Here is a 26062-nt window from a genome sequence, read left to right on the forward strand (position 1 = left end):
TTTGTTATAGCCCCGCCGCGGTGGGTGAAAACTTTATAGCCCCGCCACTCAGGTTTGTTATCGCCCCGCCATTCATATAACAGTAAATACATCAAAACTAAATAATAGTGATCCGTTTGAAACAATTTTAAAAGATATAACAGAATTTTGGGGATCACATAAAGCATACATTTTTTTAATATTAATTTTTTTTAAATCAATAAATAAACATTTTTAATTATATAACTTTTTTATATTAATTATTATTCAATTTTTTAATATTAATATTTTTTAAATATTTTATCAATATATCGTCAATAAATATACATTTTTAATTATATCACTATTTTATATTTATATTTATTCTATTTATTTATTGTTATATGAATGGCGGGGCGATAACAAACCTGAGTGGCGGGGCTATAAAGTTTTCACCCACCGTGGCAGGGCTATAACAAACCAGTACCTATTTTCTTACTATAAAACGCATTATTTTATAAAATAGTCAAAATAGTAATAATAAGTAGAAAAAATTCATTTTTAAAACTCACACCTAATAATTCAATGATCTTATTCCTTAGATGAACTTACTGCAGTATTATATCAATTATAAATACTTCTATAAACTAACACAGAACTTGCTATATAGGTTTTGGTTAATGTAATAAATAGTACAACATATTTTGTATATAATATTATAGTATATTTTAACAGTTTTTGTATTTTATGTGTATATAATATAAAGAATAAATACATATTTTCAAGTATTACAAATAAAAACAATGAAACAAATGTATATAAGTTTAACAAATTATTATATTATAATGTTCTTTAAATATGTATTATAAATAATACTAGCAAAAATGAAATGTATTTATAACAAGTTACAATCAAAAGTACTTTATATAGTTATTTGGGTACTTTTCTGTTATCCCTACTACCACGACTCTCAATTCTGTTATCTCGACTACCACGCCGATGCCGCGACTACTCAATTCGGTTATCTCAACTACTATAGTACCATCCAGATAGTTACGTATTTTAATATAATATTATAATACACATCATGAATTGCCATTTATATAATAATGTTTATTAGTATAATGTGTATTATACAATAAGTCATCAAAATTATCAAAAAAACGTCAAATTACGATACTAAATAAATATAAATAAATTATCACATTATTACAGTTATAGTTGCAAAAGTCTAAAAAATATTATAATATAAAACAAAAAGTCATCAAAATTATCAAAAAACGTCAAATTACGATACTAAATAAATATAAATAAATTATCACATTATTACAGTTATAGTTGCAAAAGTCTAAAAAATATTATAATACAAAACAAAAAGTCATCAAAATTATCAAAAAACGTCAAATTACGATACTAAATAAATATAAATAAATTATCACATTATTACAGTTATAGTTGCAAAAGTCTAAAAAATATTATAATATAAAACAAAAAGTCATCAAAATTATCAAAAAACGTCAAATTACGATACTAAATAAATATAAATAAATTATCACATTATTACAGTTATAGTTGCAAAAGTCTAAAAAATATTATAATATAAAACAAAAAGTCATCAAAATTATCAAAAAACGTCAAATTACGATACTAAATAAATATAAATAAATTATCACAGTTAAAGTTGCAAAAGTCTAAAAAATATTATAATATAAAACAAAAAGTCATCAAAATTATCAAAAAAAACGTCAAATTACGATATTAAATAAATTATCACAGTTAAAGTTGCAAAAGTCTAAAAAATATAATATAAAACAAAAAGTCATCAAAATTATCAAAAAACGTCAAATTACGATACTAAATAAATATAAATAAATTATCACAGTTAAAGTTGGACTTGAAAAGTCTAAAATTCTATTTTTGGTGGCCAATTTTCGGAAATATTTTTCATTATGTTATCGAATGGATCTCCCTCAATGTTTTGTCTCCAGATAAACTCCGCCAGATAAGACTCCAAATGATGGCGTCTGGTCCCCCTATGCTTTTTATTTCTCCATTTAGCGGAGCCCCAAACACGTTCAATATGTTGAGTATGGACCCCAGTAACTGGGTCAACAAAGTTATTACTATGATTGACTGTACTATGCGTGTATCCGGCTCTGGTTAGTTCGTCTGTATCATATCCACGCCAACAGTCAGAATATATGGTTGTACCCACCTTTATATATTGTTTTATCGCAGTTGAAAGCGTTTCCTTGGTACGATTAGGAACTTGGATAAGAAATGTCTCCTTTGTTTCGCGACATATTCCCCCAAATATCCACTGTTGTGGTAATATCCTTCCAGCATTATTTTTTCTTTTTGAAAACATACTTTCGTCGATTTCAACAATTTTTCCTGGTCCTCCGATTTGTATTATTTGTTGATTTCGACTAATTGTTATCGTGCACACCTCACGCATGTAATTATTCCAATCAACCACCGTACAATGACTCATTTACAAATGTTTTTCACAAAAATTAACGGAGGTTAATTCTGCACTCCAACAATATATAAACCGGAGTATTGTTAAAAAAGGCAGACGACTATTTTCAAACCAATTACCCATACGCATATTGGTTTTATGTTGACATGTCTTGACGTTACATTTCCAAAAAATTTCATTTTTTCCGATGTACAGTTTTTTTTTATGACCGTTTTTGCACTCACGGTGTGTTGGAAGTAAACCCTTCTCTTGGAAAAAATCGAGAGCATCTTTTTCGCTGTTCGGTAAATTCCACAAATTCATAATTATTTTAAAATACGCAACGACGGATTATCTTAAAATAGTACAACTGTCGGTAACAACTAACGGTATTCGCGACATCGGCGAGGTAGTCTAGATAACAGAATTGAGAGTCGCGGTAGTCGCGGCATCGATCGGTAGTAGGGATAACAGAAAAGTACCGTTATTTGTATATAATATATAAAATATAGTTGGAAATCTGCATGTATTGCAAATACAATTATGTATTTATATATAATGTATAAATAATATGTATATTAATAATAATATATAATATATAATAATAATATATTTAACATAGGTAAGTGAATTAAAATACAAGTGAAAAAAAAAGTAAAATTTAATATTAATTAATAAACTCAATGAAATGTATAACAAATTATAATTACAATTTAAAAGTAGGTACTTTATATACTTATTAGTTAATTTTATACTTTTAAAATATAGGCAGATATCTGCAAGTATTACAAATACAATTATATGCATTTATAAATAGTATTAAATATATGTTAACTTAAGTAAAAAAAGTGAAATATAACATCAATTAATAAAAACAATGAAAATAGTAATAATAATAAAAAAAAAAAATATAGTATCAAAAGTACTTTATAAATACTTATTTGTATATACATATGAAATATAGAAATCATGAATAAAAAGATACCTGCAATAAAATTGTGTATTTAGGGTCAGGAATCATAGAAATGTCAAAATAAAATATATCAACAAATATTAACAAAGAATAAAATTAATTCCCAACTTTGAAAATATTTTTAATTTAATGATTTCTATGTAGTAGTGTTATTGCCACACTTTTTATTTTAGAAACCTGGAAATAAAAGCATTTATATTTTAATTGATTCAATTCAATTTGAAATGGAATAGTTATATTATGGGTTTCCATATAAAAACAACCAATCATATCAGATTTAATAGGATTATTATACATTGGTGTAACATTATTATATTTAATTACTTCTAACTTAATAATAGAATTATAAGAATATTTTATAATTTTTTCAATTTTCACTAATATGTTATCAGTTAGAAAAAAAAAATTATCTTTTTCTTTGATAGAACTAACAATAAATCATTCATTTATAATTTGTTCATACAAAGTTACAGTAGGGTCTTTACATATTAAAGGGTTATACTCCATTTCTTTTTTTAAAAGTGGGTAATTGTTGATAGGTTTCAATTGCTTATTTTGTTCAATTATACGGTTATAAATATCTGATAATGGATGCCTAGAATTTTTAATACATTTTTTAATATTTTGTAAGCAATTTTCATACTTAAATGCGCTAAATTGATCTAAAGGTCCATGTACAAGCACAAAATCAGGCAAGTGTATTAACCCATGAACATTATAACTAATAAACTCCACCCCATATAAATCAGAGTACTTTGTTACAAATTGTATTAATAAACATTTGGCTTGACCATTAAGTGTTAAACAAGTTTCTTTAGATAATAAAATTCTAATAGCACTATGTAAAAGCATGAAATGCTGAAATAACTGCTAATTTAATCGGCTTTTTAAAGCTATAATTCCTGTATAAAGAAGAAAAGTACAAAATTCGGTTGCTTTCCAGTATTCTAATTCTTCAAGAGATCTGGGAAGTCAATTAAATTCAGAAGGTAAGTACGGTTTTAAACTAATTAATGTAGAAGATACTTCTGTTTGAATATTATTATTTAAAAACCGTACAGATTTTTTTCCTTTAACCCAAAATGTTAATAACCTTTTGACTACCCCTAAACATACGTTGTGCATATAATCTAAAACTACTGATGAGGTGATATTGATAGGTAAATCTTCTAATGGAGACAATCCTTTATGGTATTCGTCATCTTTTCTTAAGCGGAATGATTCATTTGTCCTTAATGGTGCATTTATTTCATCAAAACACATTCTGTTGTTTATAAATGAACCTTCAGTTGTACAAGAGTTACAACTGTTATAACCGTTATGGCTTTTCACATTTAAAATAAAAGCTTTTGCTGGTGCATCACAGACAACTTGAGAAATATTAAAAATAAATATTTTATTGTGTACACAAATACCATTTAATAAAATTGTTTTTATTTTAATTATAAAACGTTCTAGAAATGTAGTAATACAATTTGGTTTCTTTAATTTACCATGATAAACTCCAACTGGTAATACTATTTTGTCCAATTTTGGAACATTTACAAAAGAAATTAAAATCGGCCAGAAACACGATTTTGAACTTTTTGTGATGGGTAAGCCATCAATGTTCAAACCTAACTCTATTATATCAAACATTTTTATATAATTAAAATACTCGAGTAGTGTAGGTTTTAACATAAACTCTGTACCCAAATGTATATACGTACCAGGATCTATAACTATTATATCATGGTTTTTTGGAGTTCTAAGTAATGTTCGGACATCTTTGGGCAATTTTAATCCTTCACATCTTAATATTTCTAATAGTTCGTTTACAAAATTATGTGAAACATGATATTTAATAATTATATTTTTAAGGTTTTCTTCTAAACTTAAATTATTTGGTATTACATAGTTAGAATTATTTGGTACACTCATATTGGTTAACAAGTTATTTGTGCTATTAGAGATTGAATTAAAATTTGAGCAGACATATGTTTGAGGTATGCTGGAACTTACATTTGTGGAAGCTAGGATCTGAGTAGTTGATGAATCCTTGATATTGTTAAAAATAATAGTATTGTTTTGTTTTACTGATGTAGCTGTGGTTATATTTACAATATTTGAATAAACTGAACATTTTTCAGATTCTATAATCCTTTCAAAGTTTCTTTTAGACATGTTGTATATTGATTTCCTTTTTTTCAACTGAAATAAAATAAAAATAAATATATAAATAAAAGTTTAAAATGTTTATAGTTGATAACTACTTGTATGTAGTACAATAATATATAAACAGTGTTTTATTTTTGTGTATTTATTAGGCCAAAACTATACCTAGAAATTAATTAGTTTAGTCGGTTTAAATATTATGAATTTTAAATTTCATTGGAATATAAAAGATATATTTAAGTCTAGAAATTATTTCTAAATATGTAACTAAGAAAGTTATTATTTATAATTAGATATCTAATTAATATTTACTTTATTTAACCAACCATGTATAAAAAATGTAAAACTAAAGATGAAGCATATTTATAAAAAATATTGACAATAGGTACCATATTATTATGTAGGTGTTAAAATATAACCATTTTAACTGTATGTAACTAACCTAGTACAATACATATGCAATTTGTAATTTTGTTAATTACAAATCTCTTCTAAACATAATCTATAAGCTAATTATGATTTTTATTATCACGTTGAACCCGCTGGGCACCATGTCTAAACCATTCTTTGATATTAGTCTCAAAAACAATATCTGTATTTTTAAAATAATGTTTTGATATTTCTGAAAAACAAAATGAAAAATCAAGTAGGTACTTATTGTGTAGAAATAAACCATATTCATGAATTATAACTATTGATCATTATTTAATACCTTTCATTATATTAATAATTCCAAGATTTTGAAGTTTAAAATTATTTTTATGACCATACCAAGAACACTTAGAAGATAAATCATTACTAAATAAACTTATAGCTGTACGTTTTACAAAATTTTTCACATCTGAGCCATCAATTGACATAACCAAGTTATTCTGTAATGGAAAAAAAAATCAAACAAGTACATGACAAATTAAATTAGAATCTTGAAAAACTACCAATTTTAGTTTAAATTCTTCATCATTTTTAATTTTTTCTTCAATATTTTTTAAACAGTCAATATCAGGTATGGGAAATAGTGTTAAAAAGTCATCATCTAATTGATTAACATTATTACGACCATAAGTCACATCCCTCATTGCCTTTTCAATTTTGTCTAATCTTCCATCTAATCTTTTCATATAAGCAATAGTTGTAACATTATCTTCTACTATGTTTTTTAATAAAACTAACATTTGTGATATGTTACCTATTTAAAATCATCAAAATTAATATTTAATATAATTATCAATTAATTTATAATGTAATTATTTTAGTACACGCATAGAAACATTTCTAACTTCTAAATATTTGTTCCTCTCTCTTATTACTATTACTAAACTTAATTTAAGCTAAAAACAAATATATATTATATATTAAGTTTAATAATAGTATAAGCAATGCTAAATAATTAGTTTTAAGATGTGTTATACTTTTGTCTATTTCATTGTTGTCTAAGCAAGCAACTAAATTGTTACTCATACTAGAAGTTTTAACAGGAGGTAATACTTCAACATCAATATTTAATGAAGTGTTATTTATATCATCTTGATTTCCTAAAACAAATTGTATGATAACTGAGTACATATATATTTATTATTTTTTACTCATTAGTTATGGTGACAGTGTGACACAAACCATAATTGTCATTAAATATACTGCATTCTATATTTTCATAATTATTGTTATATGCCATCATAGCATTAAACAAAGGTCTGCGGAAATAAGAAGCCTGTTTAACTTTATCAACTGTTACTTTGTTTGAAATATTTTCTGCAGAAATACTATTATGCGTATCAAATACTGCAGCAGCTATAGAAAAAAAATTGTTAACCTTAGTATGACCAAATTATTAGACAATTTGTTTAATCAGTCAGTGGCACATGATTAACAAATACAATTATATTTAACTAAATTCAATAGTTAGGTGGACACTTACAAGTTACAATATTATCATCATAACATTGATTATTCAAAATTAAGTTATTCTTTGGACTTGAATAATTAACTTCTTGTGAATCAATTTTTTTTAATTTACTCGGAGGAGATAATATGAATACCTCCTCAGTTGTTTTTTTTTTGTAAAACTACATTTGAACTTAAATTAAATTCTTGAGCACTTATTTTTTTAAGTTTATTTTGAAAATTTATTAAATTTTCTTCAGATATCTTATTCCCATGGCCATACACTTTTAATGGTGAATCATTAATACTACCTACAAAATAAAAAATAAATGCCTAAATGAGTTACATTGTATTCATAAATACACTAGAGAGGAATATGAATGACAATATTATAAATTATAAGATATAATTTGAAAGTCTTGGAAAATTTATGTAATGCGTTTATGTGCAACATAATGAAATAATAACTAATTCTAAAAAATTAACATTTAGATATTTCATAATAAAATAGATTTTTAAACCATTACCAGAATCACTTTCAGAATCTCTATGATCGATGAATTGATTTTGTTTTTTAATGCGTTTGCCCCGACCTAAACTCCTGCCAGATTCAGAACCAGACAAAAAAATTTCCTTTTCTCGTTTAGCAGCAGCATTATATGTATCTATTTTACAATTACATAAGTACTTTAATATATTTATTTTAAAATAATAGTTTAGTGTTTAAGTATAGTGAAAGCACACAAATATTATAACATACCATAATTTTCAAGAATTTCAACTGGATATAACATGTAATCTGTCAATAAATCATAAGCTAAAGATAACATGGAAGGTGTAACTCGTTGTTTTGTAGGCCATTTACAATACAGTTTATTGTCATCTTTTTGGATTATCCAATTATTTGGAACAACTGAATATTGATTTTCTTCACGGAAATATCCAATAAGCCACTAAAACCAGAGTGAGATATATTTCAGGTATAATTTTGTATATTATTTTGTGTAAAATTTAATGTTAAATGTTGAATTGTTGAAATAAATAATTATGGTATACCTAATACAGTATAAAATGTTTTAAATTTGAATACAAATTTAGTATTGTCAGTATTATGTACCTAAATATTTCATATGAAACATTTTTTAAATTGTTCAATTGGTTTTTAGTATAATACCTATACTGCCTACTTAATTATTAGTTTTAACTAAGAAATCGTTAGAAATTACAACTAGGTATATATTGTTACGGACCTATACTGTCCGTATCGATTATTTTATATGCATAAGATCATACAATGTCAAATTTCCTAACTTGTAAAATTAATACCACAGGCACACGAGTACAGGACACGAGAGAGTAGAATATTATATTAATATAATAATTTGACAATTAAAGTAAATTCACACGTCTCTTTGCAAAAGTCGAAACTCGGTGTCTTAACGATTCGATAAGAATCATGGGTAAGAATACACAAGCAGTCGTTCCGGGACCCCTCGTATGACGAAGTCACCGCCCACTCTTGTAAGAAATTATATATAAGAGGGATCGAGACAAGAGCTCGACAGACGGTTACTGTAAAACCAACGAATAGGGATATCTATGACACTCAGAGTCCGGTCGTAACACCACTCAAGTCATTTTTGATATCAGTTTCTGAGGCAGGTCGTAACACCACTCACCATCTTATTTTATATATTCTACATTAAGCTTATAATATTTGTATTCGTGCAAGACTTATTTTAATAAACAATTAACTTATACTTGAACAACACGACGTATTCATTTTGTACGTTGATGCATGAATCGACCTAGTCGGGACGCAACAATATTTTAACAATTCAATAGAATAGAATAACATATCTAATTTTTCATTTCATTTAGTCCTGTTCAACATGTAATAAATAGTCAAATATTTAGGTAAACTGTAAAGTAAAACATTATAGGTGTAAAAACAATATTACCTATATTATTATTATAATAATATATAGGTAGGTACTATTTATGCTTAAAATTAATTTGGTTATTTATGTATATATTTTAATATTAGTATATTACCCAAATTAAACTATAACCTGCCAACAGTTTTTTAACATAATATTTCGATGTGTTATTAAATAAATATAATAAATAATATAAAATAATATAATAAAAAATAAATTCTACTTAGGTATACAGTTAATAATTAATAATAAGTAATAACTCACCTAATACCTATAATTACCGGCTATGTAAATATGTTTTTTTTATAATTATTTAATTTCAAATTATTATTTCTTATATAATTAAACTTAAAATTATATTTTATAAAATGTTGACTATTTATATTACCTATGTACATAATACGTATATTAGAGGATGTGTAACCCAATTTAAATTATCCATCAAATTTAACTTAATTTTATTACCTTCATTTAAAAATTGATGTAGATAGTAGGGCAGTGCATAGGAATATAATATGATCTATAATTTCATAATACAAAGTATACGGATATTCATGTTTAACTATTATTTGCTGATATAAATTATAAATAGTGGCGTAACTGGATAAAAATCTAGGGAAGTAATATAATTTATTTACCATAATCAAAACCCTGATCCCCCCACAGATTATTCTTAAAACAAATTTGATGGTTTAGAAGAAACAAATTATTGTAGTAGCAGGTACTAGGTACACCTATTGTTAAGTAGTATTTCAGTGTTGAGTACCTATACATAAGAGTTCATTAGTAAAAATGTGCTATAAGTAGTTAATTACTTTATTAAACAAATCTTAAAAAATAAATAAAAGAATAGGTATGCTATTATTTTAAAATTAGTTTCCTATAGCATTCTACTCCATTTCAAAAATCTCATCAATTATTGTACCAAAATCAATTGGCACTGTTCGCTGAATTTGTTATGATGTCAAGCTGCTTAAGCTTAAACGCTTGTAGAAGATTCAAAGGTTTGTATTGTTAGATTATCTGGGGGGGGAAGGATACCTTTGTCCCCCACAACAATTTCTGGAACCCCCGCTTGACCCCCCCCCCCACCCGCAATTATGCCACTGGATATAGATACCTACTATTTAAACATACATAAAGAGCGATTGAAAATTAATTTTATTTACCAGTATAGGTTAGGGGCAAATCTGAAGCTTATTTAAGCAGGAGGGGTATAAAGACATTTTGAGTAACATATATAAGGTACGAAGAAGACTTGTCCTTTATAGTCTATAGAAATTTATTGGATGTTATAAGCACAAGAAGCAGGTGGGTATCATCACATCGCGCAGACATCCTACCCGGGTAGAGGTACAAAATAAAAATAAAATCAAATATTATTACTATAATAATAATTGTTACATAATTATAATTACCTGCAGTTTTTGAATAGCTGCCATTATTATAATTGTGTCTTGACGATTTTATCGATGAAGTCGTAAAACCTGCAATGGCTGTAATTAAATATGAGCACGTGCACTCTCAATGTCTCCGCAACTCCGCGCGTGTTGAAAATTTTTTTGTATGGAGAGATGAGTAAATTATATCATGAGACTGCTGAGACACAATAATAATAAAATAATAATAAAAGCGCGCGTATCGATAAACTGCGGCGCACCGTGGCGGTCGGCACTCGGCGGAAGTGCGTTACTGCATAGCACATTGTGAAGTCTATGTGACGTATTATCCAGCCATAAATTATTTATAGAACATATTATTTATATTAAATTATAGTATATATATATATTATGGTCATATCTATTATCGCAATAAACCTATCATGAGACATCATGGAGAGGTTAATAATATTATTAAGGTTGACGTTTATGTAACATTTATGTTGAACCTCTTATACACAACTTACTGAACTCGTCCTAGAGATGTATAATGATTAGGAAAACCATAATGTAAGTTTGTAACCACTAATTTACTTCTAGTATACATTTATTAGTGGAGTTAATACGAAGTACAAAATTGATATCTAAGAGATGTCATGTTCTTCAAAATGCACACAGGGAGAGATCAGTCTAATTCAACTTTATGGCATGTTGAACGTCGAAATCACTTGACAGCATCAAATTTCGGTAGAATATGTAGAATGAGGAAAAATACATCATGCAAGTCTACTGTCTATGATATTTTATAGCAAAATACTACGTGTAAGGCTATGGAACATGACAAACTAATGGAACCGTTAGCCAAAATTAGTTTTGAAAAATTAATCAACCATTAAATACAAAACTGTAGTTTATTTGTAGATGAAGATATTCCTTATCTTGCAACTACACCAGGTAAATATGAAATTATAATATAATTACTATGCAGTGACTTATACATAATTAGTTTTGCATATAGATAGGTATTATCTAATATATTATATTTGTTTATTTTTCAGATGGTTTAATAGGTGATTCAGCAATTATAGAAATCAAATGCCCATACTCTGTAAAAGATTATTCTAATATACGAGACGCGATTTCAGATAAAAAGGTTATAAATAAATTTAAAAATTAAATATTCCTATATATGATTCTAGATAATATTTTTGTACTTGGAAAATGATGAAATAAAATTAAAAGTTCAAAGTTTATACTTATATCAAGTTCAACGTCAACTTAAAATTACAAAGAGGGATCTATGTTATTTCGTTATTCATACTGATTCTTGGACTCAAATTTTAAAAATTAAATTTGATTTGTCATTTTGGAAAACTAAAATGGAAGAACAATTGAAATTGTAATTAAAAAGAATATAATTTTTAACTTTAATATTAACTGTCCAACATATTTTACATTGATCAATTTGAATAGATATGTCATTTTAGATTCTGAACGAAGTGATGAATGTATTGATTTTACAATGATGTTTTTTTTTTTTTTTTTTTTTGTGTCTGTGTACACTGTAGAGCATAACTAGTCGAAATAATGCTCCAATTTCAAACTATGGGGGTGGTTTCCGATGTAAAAGTGAATATCCTTGGTGCATTATAGAGGTAAAAAGTTAACATTTTCCAACAGTTTTCAAAAAAATCGAGAAAAACAAAAAAAAAATGACGGATAAACGGCAATTTTTACGCAAAACCAGTTTTCGACCAAATCGATTTTTTTTATGATTGTAATTCAAAAACTAATCACTGAAAATACTTGAAATTTTCACCAAATTTTAATGTCAGTGGTATCTGTATATAGTTAAATTTTCAAAAAATTTTGACTTTTTTTGAGTTATTTATAGACCACTGAAATTTTCGATTTTTTTGAGAAATATTTTTTAAGTGTCGATAAAAAATTGTTGGATGACCAAAAAGTTTTGAAAATTAAATACAAGGTTCCTTATGAGTTGTTTTTGTTGTAGCTAAAAAAAATTAAAAATCGTTTGTCACAATTTTTTTTTTATAAGCGTTTATAGTTCAAATTTTTACGAACTCTGTCGAAAACGCGAAAATTTGCAAGTAATTTTTAAGTTGAAAAATCATAAAATTTTTTGTGTTCATAACAAGGATTAAAATTATAACACTAAGTTTCCATAAGTTTTCCTTCAAGTAGCTATAGAGAAAACTCATAACATCATTATAGGAAAAATTGTATGTGCGTTTTGTATTTTAATTTTTTACGAAATAGCGTAACGACAACGGTTTATCCAAAACGATTTTAAAATTTGTTATTATTCAAAAAGTATAAGTCGTAGATACTGAAAATTGTACAGTTATTTAGATTGACATTTTTTTTTACATGATTTAATTTTCAAAATATTTTGAGTATTTTTAAACTATTTATAGACACTGAAATATTCAATTTTTCTGAAATATTTTTGTTGAAGTGTCGATTAAATTTTTTTTGGCCCTATCAAAATACTTGAAAATTTTATACAAAGGTTCCTCATATGTTATTCTTATAGTGATTAAAAATTATAAGAATACATAAGCACAATTTTTTTTTTATTAGCATTTGAAGTTCAAATATGACAACATTCGTCAAAATTATGAATATTTGCAAAATTATTTTGTAGGTATAATTTTATAAAAATGTTTTTATAGGTAGCTAAGAGTTGAAAATTTAATACAAGATTTTCATAAGTTAGTTTACAATAATTATAAAAGAACTTAAATGTTGGTGTATTCAGGCCATTAAAACATAAACCACCTTTTTCACCAACCACTGGAAATTATATCCTAGGCTGACAAATCATCTTCGTTCAGAATCGTTTTTCGTATACAATGATACCTATCATTACATTCAAATTTAACCTACCCTAGTCCGAGGTCAACCCCGCCCCTAATGTACAGCAGAACGGTACCCACTTGCCCACTTTTTTTTTTAATTTTATATTTTATATGGAATGTATGCTGTCCGAAATTGTGGACCCACGTTATCCAAAAAGGATGTTAAAGTCAGATATCAGAGAATCACACAGAATAATACAAGCTAATGCTGAGGAAAAAAAAAATAATTAAAATATAGAACTATATAAAAAAACAATTATACATAGATTATATATTTATATATAGTATATTATTAATATAATTTTAATTAATTATACCTAAATTTGATTTTTTATTTAAATAAAAAATTATATGGTTCTACTCCAAAATAATTGACATGTGATTACCAATAGGCAATAGGTAATATTGCAGTTTTTATTTTATTTTCTATAAAATTTTCAAGTATTTTGACAAGACCAAAAAATTTAAATCGACATTTATAAAAAAAAAAACAAAAAAAAAAAAAATCTAATATTTCAAATGCCTATTAATAGCAGAAAATTTAACGAATTATTTTGAAAAAAAAATCAAGTAAAGAAAATGTCATTTTAAACAACTGGTAGAAGTTTCAAATTTCTATGTATTTTATACTTTTTTAATAAAAATAAATATCAAAAATCGTTTAAGGCTAAATCGTTGTTTTACGTGATTTCGTAATAAATAATAAATCGTTCATAAACATTTTTGGTTTTTGTGCGTTAGTTTTTTTTACACATATTCGAAGAAAAAATTATGGACAACCTGGTACCAAATTTTCAAATCTTGGTATAAATATAAATACTTAAAATTTTAATGAATTTTCAACTATAAAATAATTTTTACTTTATTTTAAAAAGTAATTAGGTTATAAATATTACTTATTAGTTGATAGTAAATAGTAGGTTTCAAATTATTATAAGTAAGATAGGTAGATAGGTAGAAGCTTATAAATAATAAATGACTGATGTGTTTAAAACGTCTAATGTTTAGAAATACACATAACCTAACCTATGCGATACCAGTATATCGTAAAATAATATATTCAATTAATTTACCTACTAAAAAACTAATATTTAGATATTTTGGTAATACTAGTTTAGGTTAGTTATAAATTAAATATTATTTACTGTATTGAATATATTTTTTATGAAATAAGTATTTAATAATGCAATAAATACAAGCTACGTAGGTACGCGCGAATATTAAAATGATTACGGCGCGCCGCGGTGGCAATGCGGCATAATATATGTGTATTGTGTATGCATTGTATATTTACTCGACCCGTCACAGACGAAGGTTGAGAAAATAATAAACGTCGCTCCCGAATGAGCACATTCGTTGGCCGGCCGCCGACGAGTAGTGGGCGCGGCTTAAACGTCGCGTGCTTTCGGTGTAGCGTCCATAGATAACATATAAAATAGATGACCGACTCAGACGAAAAAATCGTTCCGCATACGCAGCGATCCCGACGGCTGACACTTCTGAACTAAGCAACCAGAATATAGATATAATATATAACATAATATTATTATCATTGTTTTTGATAAGTATTTAATTTTCGAATTCACTCCTTGAGTTTCATTATTATTATTAATTTATTGATTAATGAGTTCAGAGTTTTAATAATAAGATACAATTAATGTAAGTACACATAACGGTATTGTAATAATAATTCTGAATTATATAATGATAGAATAATGGATATACATAATAACTAATAAGTAATTTCAACAAACCATTACCCTAGGTAGTAGGTAAGTAAGATACCTATTATATTTGATTAAGGAACTAATAAGTTACAAATTAAAAAATACCACATTTACTGTTATATTATAATTTCAAATCAATATAATTAAAATTTATTCAAAAAATTAATAGGTGCTTAGCAATCCTACATTTATTAAAATTTAAACAGAAATACAATTTAAAATATAAGAAGGTATATATAATTTAAAAAATGCATTGAATTATAATTATTAACATAATAATATAAAAATAATACTACCTATTATTAACAGTTAAACTCATATTTATTTAAATATATAAACCTTGAGAAATAATAATAAGGAACTTATATATAGATAATATTAAATTATTTGCTTTATAAACATGACATTTATATGTTTATATGTGTATAAAAATTAATAATATAAACTTCATTATGTTGATCTTTTTTTTTTGTTAAAAAAATTGGAATAAATATAACATTTTATTTTGGAAGTGTTGGAGTTTATGAAATTACACGTGAATAATTTAGAACATTGTTTACAAGAATTTTTTTTAATTTTATATTTTTAAAATAATACTGGCGAGCTGCAATTTTTAGTGAATCATTTGAATAAATTCTAGAATCTAAACCATTTAAAATACGATTTATATTTTCGAAAGAGTAAAGAAATAAAAACTTTTAAACTTTTGAAATAAAATATGTTTTAAATTGTGTTCGGAACAACTATAATTTATAGGTTCTAAAATATATATCTAATATTTTAGTTAATTTATATCCTATTGAATGTTCCATTATTATTGGAACTATATATTTTGAAATGTGTAGCATTTCTTTTATAGTGTTGAAAAAGAAAAATTAGGATCAACCAATGATTTACCAGTGTAGTCTCTAGCAAGAATAGGGCATTTGTTCTCTTTGAAGTTACTAAGTACTCTTTACAACTTTTGCAATTATTTACAGCTTTTAAAATATATCTAGCAAGATATCCTGCAACATATTCAATGTTCATATCAGTCATTGTTGAAACATAGTTATAGACATCATGTATGATTGGGATATTTATCAAATCTGCTTTTTCTTCATAAATGGATAATGGTGAGTATGTAAAGCAATTGTTTTCAAATTATCCAGTAATTCTGAGTTATCCGATTCACAGTTTCCAGCGGACTTGATTGATGTGTTAAATTGTTTATTAACAGAGTTTTGAATGATAAAACAAACTGAAACAATCTGGATTATTTTCTATGACCATGACTCCGAATATTTCCAAAGAAACATTCCAACGAATCTTGGTTGATGTTTCTGGTTAGTAAAAACTTAAAAAAATTGTTTTTTTAACTTGAACCATAGATATTTAAATGATTTCAGTGTAAATACCCAATTAGCTATACATGGTGGGCTGTCTTTTCACTGGAATCTTTGTATTTTTATCAATAAATTTCATCGATTCAAATAATTTAATTGCCTTATTCCAGTGATTTATATAGATGGACTCAGATTCAATGTAACTGCTCCTGTAAATGGCTTACCTGGATCACTCACAAGTTTTGATGCATTCAATGAATCAAATGTTTTGTCCATAAATAGTAGTAATTCAACCGTGCCTTCAGAGTTTATCAACTTATCATTTTTGTACATTGGTCTAGACAACAGTTTCATAGTAGCAGCTACCCTCTGACTAAAAACCTGTGTGGCATAACAAACTTTCATTTTGTTTTTATGCGGAAATACATGGTTTTCTGTCAACTTGGGTAGAGCTCTAAGTTCATAATTTTCATTGTCTTTATCAATATTATACAATTCAATAATATGATCCCAAGAGGCATAATGCTCCTTACCATCCAGAGTAAATACTACATCCTTATCAAGCATATTATTCCGAATACTCTTTGTTAAATGAGGTACATCATAAACTGGAACTATTTCTACATTTTTAATATTAAAACCAATTGTATGATTATTGGTTTCAGATTTATTTGTCTTAATCAGTTGGTTTATCGCACTTCTATTCGTGGAACCTTGGTCACAAACTGTTGCCACTACTTTTAACCCAGTCTCAAAACACTTCCAAGACTTCATTAATACACGATATCATCATTGGTGTTTTGGGTGTCCCTTGGCAAAAGTAATAAGCATATGGCTGCTTCCATTTTTTGCATATACCTCTGAGCATGAAAACTAAAACATGGTTGGCAAATCTATCAGTTACAACATTTCCAAAATTTTCAAACCCAAGCATCAAATCATTCTTTTTATCATACTTCAATCCTGGTTCAAGAGACATTTCATCAAACATTAAAACACATGTTCTATCAATAGGTTTTAATTTTGATACCTGGTGCATAATATTATTCTCTATGTGAGGATTAACACCGGGTTTGAACGGGATTTTTGATAATAGAGAATTTAATGTGCTTTCGACAGGTAATGCAAACATGTTGAATAAGAATGAATAAGCCTTGGGAGAAGTTTTATAAATTGATAGTGCAAATATTTTATCATCCAATTTATATCTTCAACTCTTAGGAGATTTCTGCTGATTAATTATTTGACTTTTAATAAAGTTTAAAGTTGACTTATTCACCTTATTACTTAGTTGTGAGTAACTACTATTTTTCAGACTTTTAGTTATAAGTTGTAATTTTTTTTTGAAGGATACCTTTAATGTTGCCATACGTTTAACTCTTTTCTTCATTTTCAAAGCTTGGTAATACAATTTTTTTTTGATTGGAGTCAATTGTCCCACTTTCTGAAACCCAGTGTCATTCAAAATATTTCTGTTGACTTCTATAGAAAACATACAGAAAGGTTTGTATAGTTTAACAGTACCTATTAATATGTAATATTACATTTCTTTTTTTAAACATACTTTTTTTTTCAATTTTAGTTGAGCTACTACTACAAGGTTCAGAAAGTGTTGTTGGTGCTATTATTCCATCTAAATCTAAAGAGGTAACTAGTATTTCATAGTCTACACCCTGTTCATCAGTTTCAACATAATCTATAGAATTAAAAAAAAAAAAGTGTTTTTAGTGTTTTCACTCATTATTTTTATTGAAAATGTTTATTACACTTACTATTAATATGTATTAGATTTAAACAGTCTTGAATATGATAGTGAACATCCATGACCAGAGTATAATATTACTTCTATAGTTCTATTAAGTTGTATATTAAATACTCTGCTAGGACTCGAACCTAGAATCTCTGTTTTGAGATTGCCAATGAAGAAAATTAAACTATAATAGATACGTTCTAAACTATTGTTTTTCAAAGTAAATATGTTAATAGTTATTATTTTAATGTTTACATGTTATACAATTAATACTGGTTGATGCTACTATTTGTTAGAATACAAAATATTTTTAAATATCACATTATATAATATGTACTTCAAATTAATGCTTACATTATGTTCTGTAATAAATGTATCTATTACTTAATGTTCTAAAATAATTAACTGTCAGTATTAACCCTCCAGTAAAGGAATAGGTTCAACTCAACCGTAGTCCTGACCGTATAACTTCTATAAAGTGGATTGAATTATAAAAACTCCAGATAATGTGATGTAAATTTATTTATTTCAATACAATTGAATAATATAAATTTAATTATACTATAGATAAATTAAAACAGATAGGAATAACAAAAGAAGTTTTATATACATAAAATGCATGCATTTACAAAACTACACAATATGTACTTATACAGTAACAGTATACTACAACACTTAGGTACATTTAACACGTATAACTATTTACTATGGATAGAAAGTATGTTATTAGGTAGATCAGTGGTGTGCAACCGGTTTTGATTCATGACCCTAAACAATTATTTATTTTGATGATGTATCCTACCATCTCACCAATATTATGAATATTATGTAAGTGTATAATATAATTCGCACCTCCGGAACAAGACTCACAACTCAACATTTCTAGTTTCTAGAAAAATTGATTTGAAATTTTAATCTAAGATATTTGAAAGAGTTGTTCACCTACCTATGCATTTGAAGCTAAAAACTTAAATACTTGCAAATATTCTTTACAATATGACTTTTTAAAATTAATTATTATAAGTATTTTTATTTAGTCATATATCTACATATTGCAATCGCTAAAATAATTTTTATGATATTTCTAAGGTAATTAAATATAATACTTGAATGTCTAATCACAGACCACCAATTTATTTTTAATTTTTTACCATACATCTAATCTGATATTGAACAATTTTGTTTAATGTTTGTTGACTTTATAACTTGGTACCTAATAACGTTATTATGTTTTCAATATTTTTTTTTAAAATAAAATAAAAAATTTAATATTTTATAATAATGTACATATTTTCAATTTGCCCTACAAATGTTTGTTATTTGCCCTTTAAATTATATAACACCCCTTGCCCTTTTTTACCAGTCGGAGCCTGACTCAACACAAAATTGATGAATTTTGAGTTGTGCAGTCTTGTTATAGAGATGCAAATAATACTAATTATTGGCAACCCCCTTAATAAAATGTTGCGATCATCAGGCACACCACTGAGGTAGATAATAATAATAATTTGGTATGATAATTAATACTTGGTAAATTAAGAGTTGGCAAAGATCCTTTCTTTAGGCAAGACTGTCCTGGACTATTGCATGATTTATGAAAATGAAGTGAACATATGCAACATGTTTTTAATATGTGATATTTGGTAAATGACACTAGCTTTTTATTCCCTGTCCGATCAACCCATAATTTAAAAAGAGCATCATCCCTAGGAAAGTGATGCTTAGTAGTCCCTTTTCCACTATTACAATTAAGGACACAGCACAAACTGGATGGCATTTTAAAAAATTGACAAATAGTTAACAATATAAAAAAAAGTTTGTGAAGACTATACTATTTATCAATTTATTTGATTTATAATATGCTTATTTATGTGCTATATATTATGTTATCTATGTTTGCTAATTGCTAAATAAGCAATGTTTATAGTTGTTATGACTTTGACTTGATAATTTCGGTTTTTATTAATTATTGGAGCCAAAATATTTAAAATATTTATTATTTTTATCATGAATAGAAAAGTACATATTATATTTCTCTTTATCAATTTATTGAACAACTAGCGCTCCCGGGGACTGACTTCGCTATTAATTGACTGGAACCAATTATTTGTACTGAGTCGAGGGGCTCTGGTAGCGTCCTCTTAACATAATTATTTTGATGAGTCTTATACAAACTTTAACTTCAAATGTTTTAAACAAATATTTACGAAATAACGTTCGACTTTAGTTTATAATTATTTTTAAATTTTTAGCTACAAAACAATTTGACACATTTTGGTTTTTGTAGTTATATTATAAATGACATATATAGGCATAAGCCATATTCAACTCAGTCAATTATCAACTTCAATTGAAGTCCCGTTGATATCTTCTACTGCGTATCTTAAAAATTTTTCAAACATAAGTGATGTAATTCAAGACACTGCTATCGAAGAAATGGCAAAAACCGGCGATGAAGAACAAAGGATAGCATTAGAAAACGGCAATGTGGATAAAGATGGAATACCTATGTGTACAGTAATCGCACACGGGCAGTGGTCAAAACGGTCCTATAAAACCAAGTTTAATGCATTTTTTGGAGCTGTATGTAACATAATTTATTTTTTGATATTCTAATAGAAAAGAATATTATTGTATGTCGTATGTGTACAATTGTAATACAATAAAAGTTTTATTCATTGGGATTAGTAATAAATATTGTTCAGTGTGTCAATAATCATTCACAAAAAACCAAAATCCACCGACCCACAGGTGTTTTTTAAATTGGAAGAAATCTTCGACTGCCATGGAGGCTGATGCTGTCGTGGAAGGATTTTCTATTAGTTTATACATGCATGGTTTAAAATACAATAAATTAATCGGTAATAAGACCAAATTATTATTAAAATAATATCTGTACTTATATATTATGTATAAATTTTCATTCCTTATCCGGCGCTGCATATTAATAAATATATATATAAAAGGTGATGGTGACAGTAGTGTGTCAAGACGATTAAATGCTGTTCAATCATATGGTAACGATTTCATTATTAAAAAAATTGAATGCAGAAACCATCTGTTGAGAAACTTTTGCACAAAATTATTAGCACTTGCTAAACGAACAGACTATCCCATATCTATAAGAAAGTTTATAATTACCAATATTTTACGTTTTCGATCCGACATTACAAAAGCGATTAAATATCATTTAAAAAATAATTCATCCGTTGAACAAAAGTGAAAGGTAATTTTATTTTATTGAATTACAACTAAATTGTATAATTTATTGTAAACATAATTTTATATTTAGATTTGAAAAAAGATATAGCAAATTGTCCGTATCATAGATATAAGGTCAGCATATAACTGTGCTACCTATTTTTGTACTGGACCTAAAACAGGAGAACGGCAAATTGGTTCTTGAAGCAGAAAAAAGAAAGGAAAAAAGTGGAGATGGTAGAAATTACAAATATAATATATCAGTTGATTGTAAACGCTTACAGTCTTATTGAAAATGCAGATAACAACCCTTGCGAGCAATTTAATAGTTTGATAAATAAGCATGTAGGGGGAAAAGAATAAACTTCACTTAAAAAAATAATTATAAGACTAGAGTTGAGGCTGCAGTAGTTAGCTTAGTAGTAGCTTTCAACTCCAACAATTATTTACGGACAATACCTACAAAAACAAATTATATCCTTTAGCCCAGGTAAATATAATATTTAGGAACTTACTTTAATGCATTTAAATTACTGCACGTGAAATGTGAATATTATTTTAATGCATAATATTCACAAATCTTGTATTACAAATTATTATCTTTTTAATTTTAGGTATGCAAGCTAAACGGTATTCTAATAATTTAAATAGACTACGAAAAAATACAATAATGTGACGAAGAAAACTTTTTGAAAATGGCATAAGACGAAGTAAACCAAGTGTAAATCGCTTTAATAGACCCGACGAGGATTATGGAATGTCAGAGCCAATTGAAGATGATTTGGATGAGTTAAATGAAAAAAAAACTGAATTTTTGAAAAAATTAAGCAAAATTGATAGAAATGAGTTACTACTCCGTATTGTAGAACAGGGCCATAACCAAGAATAGCATAATGAAAGAAAAAAAGTCTGACGCATCTAATTTTGCCGACATTTGCAAAATAAGAGCAAATACGAGGTGTCAGAAAAAAGTATACTCGTTATTATACAAACCAAACTTTTTATCAAAAGAAATGATGTTGTCAATGAGTTGAGACGGAGTCTTTAGCCAGAAATTCATTTGAAGAATTAACTAGTAAAACAGTGCAGTTATGTGGACTTTTTACAGACAACGAATTTCCTTATTTAGCAGCAAGTCCTGGTAACACATTATAAATTATAATTAGTTGTTGATTATAATCTAGGGACCTGAATTTCTACCAAATATATTAATCACAATTTTTATTTTTACTTTTAGATGGTCTTGTTGGTGAAGACAGTATTTTGGAAATTAAATGTCCATTCGTGGTTAAAGATACATTGTGCGCCACTGAAGCAGTGCAAAATAAACTTGTAAGTCACGTGATTCATTGAATTTTAAAAGAATTTTTAATAACTACATGACTAAACAATGATACATTATATTTAGTTGAATTATTGTAGTATTAATGACAAAACGGGTAACATTGAATTTAAAAAAAATCATAATTACTATTACCAAGTCGAAAATATGCTATTTTGTAATTCACACTACAAATTGGACTTATATTCAAGAAATAAAATATGAGAAGAGTTTTGGATTAATAATATGGTAGAAAAACTTAAACTGTAACTATTATTTTTATTATTGTAGTGAGCCGGTCCTGGTGTAGATGGCTCAACACGATTTTACGACGAAGTCCACTTTGTCGTCTATCTTCTTCGGAAAGCGTAAGAAATTTGTAGTAAATAAACAACTCGGTTTTTATAAGTTTTGAAAATCAAGTTATTATTAACTGAGACAGAGTAAAATAAATATTAAGACTAGCCCGATGTGTTGTTAAGTATAGAACAACGCCACCGGTCCATGCGTACTTGAGGCTTAACTATGTCTGAAACTTAATACTACCACAACCTTTTTATATAAAAACTAATCATGGACTATCCCCGAATAGTATCCTTGTATACCCATTGGATAGTTGTGTCATGGTAAACCGGAACACAAGTTCGTGTTTACTACGACACGATTATTAAATGCGTATTAGCTTTCTAAAGATTTCATATACTAGCTCTATAAACAATATAAATAATATACGTATCTTAATTCTACGAATTCATATAACAAGAATATAATACTAGATCTATAAATTGGATATATGAAATTATTGCAAATAGTATCAGCTCAAAGGTAATAAAAAATAAAGTAATACAATAGTAATATGGTCGGATTACTACATTATTATTAAATCCATACTTGTAAAAGTATATCTCAAAAAAAATTTTACTTATATTTTTTACAGATTTTATTTAGAGTGTATGTTGCCGGAAATTGTTAATCCACTTTTAAAATTAAGACTTCTCATAACCGATATCAGAGAGCCAATACACATAATACATGCCCAACAAAATATGAAGTTAATGGTTTAAAAAAAAGAAATAATACTGAATGAAAATATAATTATTTAGGTAGGTATAAGAAAACAACTTTAAAAATTGAAATGTATATTGCATACATTATAATATAAATCATAGCTAAAATAATAGTGATCTAATATGGATCGCACTCAAATAATACGAGTATAAAGTATAAACTATTGTTTTTTGTTTCAACTATAATATTTAGATTTGGTTTTATGGCAAATCATAAAACAGCTGTACTTATGCATTTTTATTTAGTAATATAATTAACGAAAAATCATAATTTTTCGCTTATCATTATATAATTGGTATATTATAAATATACTTACATATTTAAGTAAACATGACTTTAATAAAAAAATGATGGTAACTTGCGTTAGAAACGATCGCGCCGCGTGCTGTAAGTAAAAATGTATGTTATTTTATCATTGACATGTCACACTGAATCATGGACTCGCATTTGAATATAAAATATGATGAATTATTTTGGAATAATAAAATGGAAAACTAATTAAAATTGTAATCATATTAGTTCAACAACATTTAAATATTACCGATGTTGAAGTGTTTATAAAATCATTTTTTATTAGGTTCTATTTAAAACGAAAAAGAAATAATTTTTTTTTTTACTATTTTTTATAATTAAATATTAGATGTTCCATATAAATATGAGTCCTCATCATAGATTTAATTAGAGTTAGTTAAGAGTCAGTTAGACTTAGTCAGTGTTGTCACTTGCTTTCCGGTAGTTAAGTACTTGTGCTTACGTTAACGAAAGCTTTTTCATTTATTGTTTTAACAAGTTAATAAACGTCTTAATTATCTTATTAATCTATTGTTTAACTTATATACCTCATCTCTCCAACCTACGACGGAACGTGCATTCGTCGTAAAAGAAGCGTGCAGCAACCATCACTGGTGTTCGGGCCGGGAGCATATAATGATAATACGCGCGCCCGGTCACCAAAATACTTCGTGCGCTGCGCGCTGCACACCGACCGACCTGTGTATGTGTGTGTAGGTGTGTATAGCGACTCTAAGGAAGTGGACGGGGTCGCCGAGCAAGACCTAAGAGTGCTAGTGTGAAGTGGTGTGTGTAAGTGTGTATTATTGTGTGTATGTATGAACTAATATGCTAGACGGATAGGTAACTCAATAATAAATAAATGGTAACTCAAATTAGAGGTATGGTAAAAGCTATAATATAATAATAAAATTTACGGCCCTTTTGGCCCAACAAGTAAAAATATGTATAAAAATGTAATATAAAGATTGCCGGTTCGGCACAACCAATAATAAAATAATAATGTATAATGAGATTATGATAAATAATGATAATAATCAGCTATTAGAGCTGTAACAATGATGTATAAAAAATAATAGTAATAATAACTCACAGAATTGTCGGTGCACTGCTGGCCAGCCGCTACCTAAAAACACCTATATAATAATTGCACACACACACACACGAAATAATTTGAAATAATACACAAAATAAATAAACAAGTAAGGTGATTAGCACCTATATAACAATAAAAATAATATAAATGTGACGATTAGCGCCAATAAAAATATAATATAAGCAAAATCAGTGGCGATTAGCGCTCACACCAAAAATGAGTATAATAATAAAACTAGTGACGATCTGCGCCACTATATATAATATAATATAATAATAAATAAAAGGTGACGATTAGCGCACACTATGTAATATGATATAATAATAAAAAGGGTTGACGATTAGCGTCCAAGCAAAATATAATATAAATGTGGCGATTCGCGCCCACGACTTTAACACAGTTAACAAAAAACCAACACGGCGATATAAACGCGTTTTGCGGAAACGCTGGAGAGAGACTAACTTAATTATAATATTATACAGCCGACGGACAATTCCGTGATCGCGTTATTTCTATACATTATAATGTTATATAATAATTCACAATCGACGAAATAATATAACAATAATTAACAAACGAAGATAACATAAATACAATAGAAAAAGTAAAACAAATATAGCGGACGGCATGCGAGTGTTTGTGTGTGTGTGTGTGT

At 26.9% G+C, this 26062-nt stretch overlaps 3 protein-coding genes, 1 long non-coding RNA gene and 1 pseudogene across 5 annotated transcripts; 1 reads left to right on the top strand and 4 right to left on the bottom strand.

Annotated features, from left to right (window-relative positions):
- Positions 1-1861: 1861 nt before the first annotated feature.
- On the bottom strand, positions 1862-2452 carry LOC126552313 (uncharacterized). The gene has a single exon (XM_050207003.1). It carries the CDS (start codon positions 2450-2452, stop codon positions 1862-1864), a length of 591 nt encoding a protein of 196 aa, XP_050062960.1.
- A 1243-nt stretch (positions 2453-3695) lies between these two features.
- Positions 3696-4655, bottom strand: LOC126552941 (uncharacterized; annotated as a pseudogene).
- A 1383-nt stretch (positions 4656-6038) lies between these two features.
- LOC126551909 (uncharacterized) lies at positions 6039-11046 on the bottom strand. The gene is made up of 9 exons (XM_050206300.1): positions 10786-11046; positions 8188-8380; positions 7955-8092; positions 7462-7738; positions 7161-7334; positions 6956-7078; positions 6482-6732; positions 6259-6418; positions 6039-6168 (listed from the first exon to the last, which is right to left on the bottom strand). The coding sequence occupies exons 5-9, from the start codon at positions 7219-7221 to the stop codon at positions 6056-6058; spliced, it is 708 nt and encodes a 235-aa protein (XP_050062257.1). The 5' UTR covers positions 7222-7334; positions 7462-7738; positions 7955-8092; positions 8188-8380; positions 10786-11046; the 3' UTR covers positions 6039-6055.
- A 4154-nt stretch (positions 11047-15200) lies between these two features.
- On the top strand, positions 15201-18802 carry LOC126552694 (uncharacterized). Of its 2 annotated transcripts, none has more exons than XR_007606111.1 (4): positions 15201-15400; positions 16336-16470; positions 17800-18183; positions 18263-18802. It is a non-coding gene; the product is annotated as an uncharacterized LOC126552694 (long non-coding RNA). The 2 variants fall into 2 exon arrangements; XR_007606112.1 differs by having other exon boundaries at positions 18030-18183.
- LOC126552693 (uncharacterized) lies at positions 16532-17869 on the bottom strand. The gene has a single exon (XM_050207410.1). The coding sequence runs from the start codon at positions 17452-17454 to the stop codon at positions 16855-16857; it is 600 nt and encodes a 199-aa protein (XP_050063367.1). The 5' UTR covers positions 17455-17869; the 3' UTR covers positions 16532-16854.
- Positions 18803-26062: the final 7260 nt, after the last annotated feature.

This window comes from Aphis gossypii, chromosome X (assembly GCF_020184175.1).
Source record: "Aphis gossypii isolate Hap1 chromosome X, ASM2018417v2, whole genome shotgun sequence".
NCBI lineage: Eukaryota > Metazoa > Arthropoda > Insecta > Hemiptera > Aphididae > Aphis > Aphis gossypii.

What these genes read in the sequence shown, in the direction of transcription:
- LOC126552693 (XM_050207410.1), bottom strand. Translation starts at nt 17,454, where the DNA reads ATGAAGTCTTGGAAGTGTTTTGAGACTGGGTTAAAAGTAGTGGCAACA.
- LOC126552313 (XM_050207003.1), bottom strand. Translation starts at nt 2,452, where the DNA reads ATGAGTCATTGTACGGTGGTTGATTGGAATAATTACATGCGTGAGGTG.
- LOC126551909 (XM_050206300.1), bottom strand. Translation starts at nt 7,221, where the DNA reads ATGATGGCATATAACAATAATTATGAAAATATAGAATGCAGTATATTT. An exon ending in CAACAATGAAATAGACAAAA is followed by an intron (nt 6,733 to 6,955) that starts GTATAACACATC and finishes GATTTTAAATAG; the next exon opens with GTAACATATCACAAATGTTA. An exon ending in AATTATTAATATAATGAAAG is followed by an intron (nt 6,169 to 6,258) that starts GTATTAAATAAT and finishes TTTGTTTTTCAG; the next exon opens with AAATATCAAAACATTATTTT.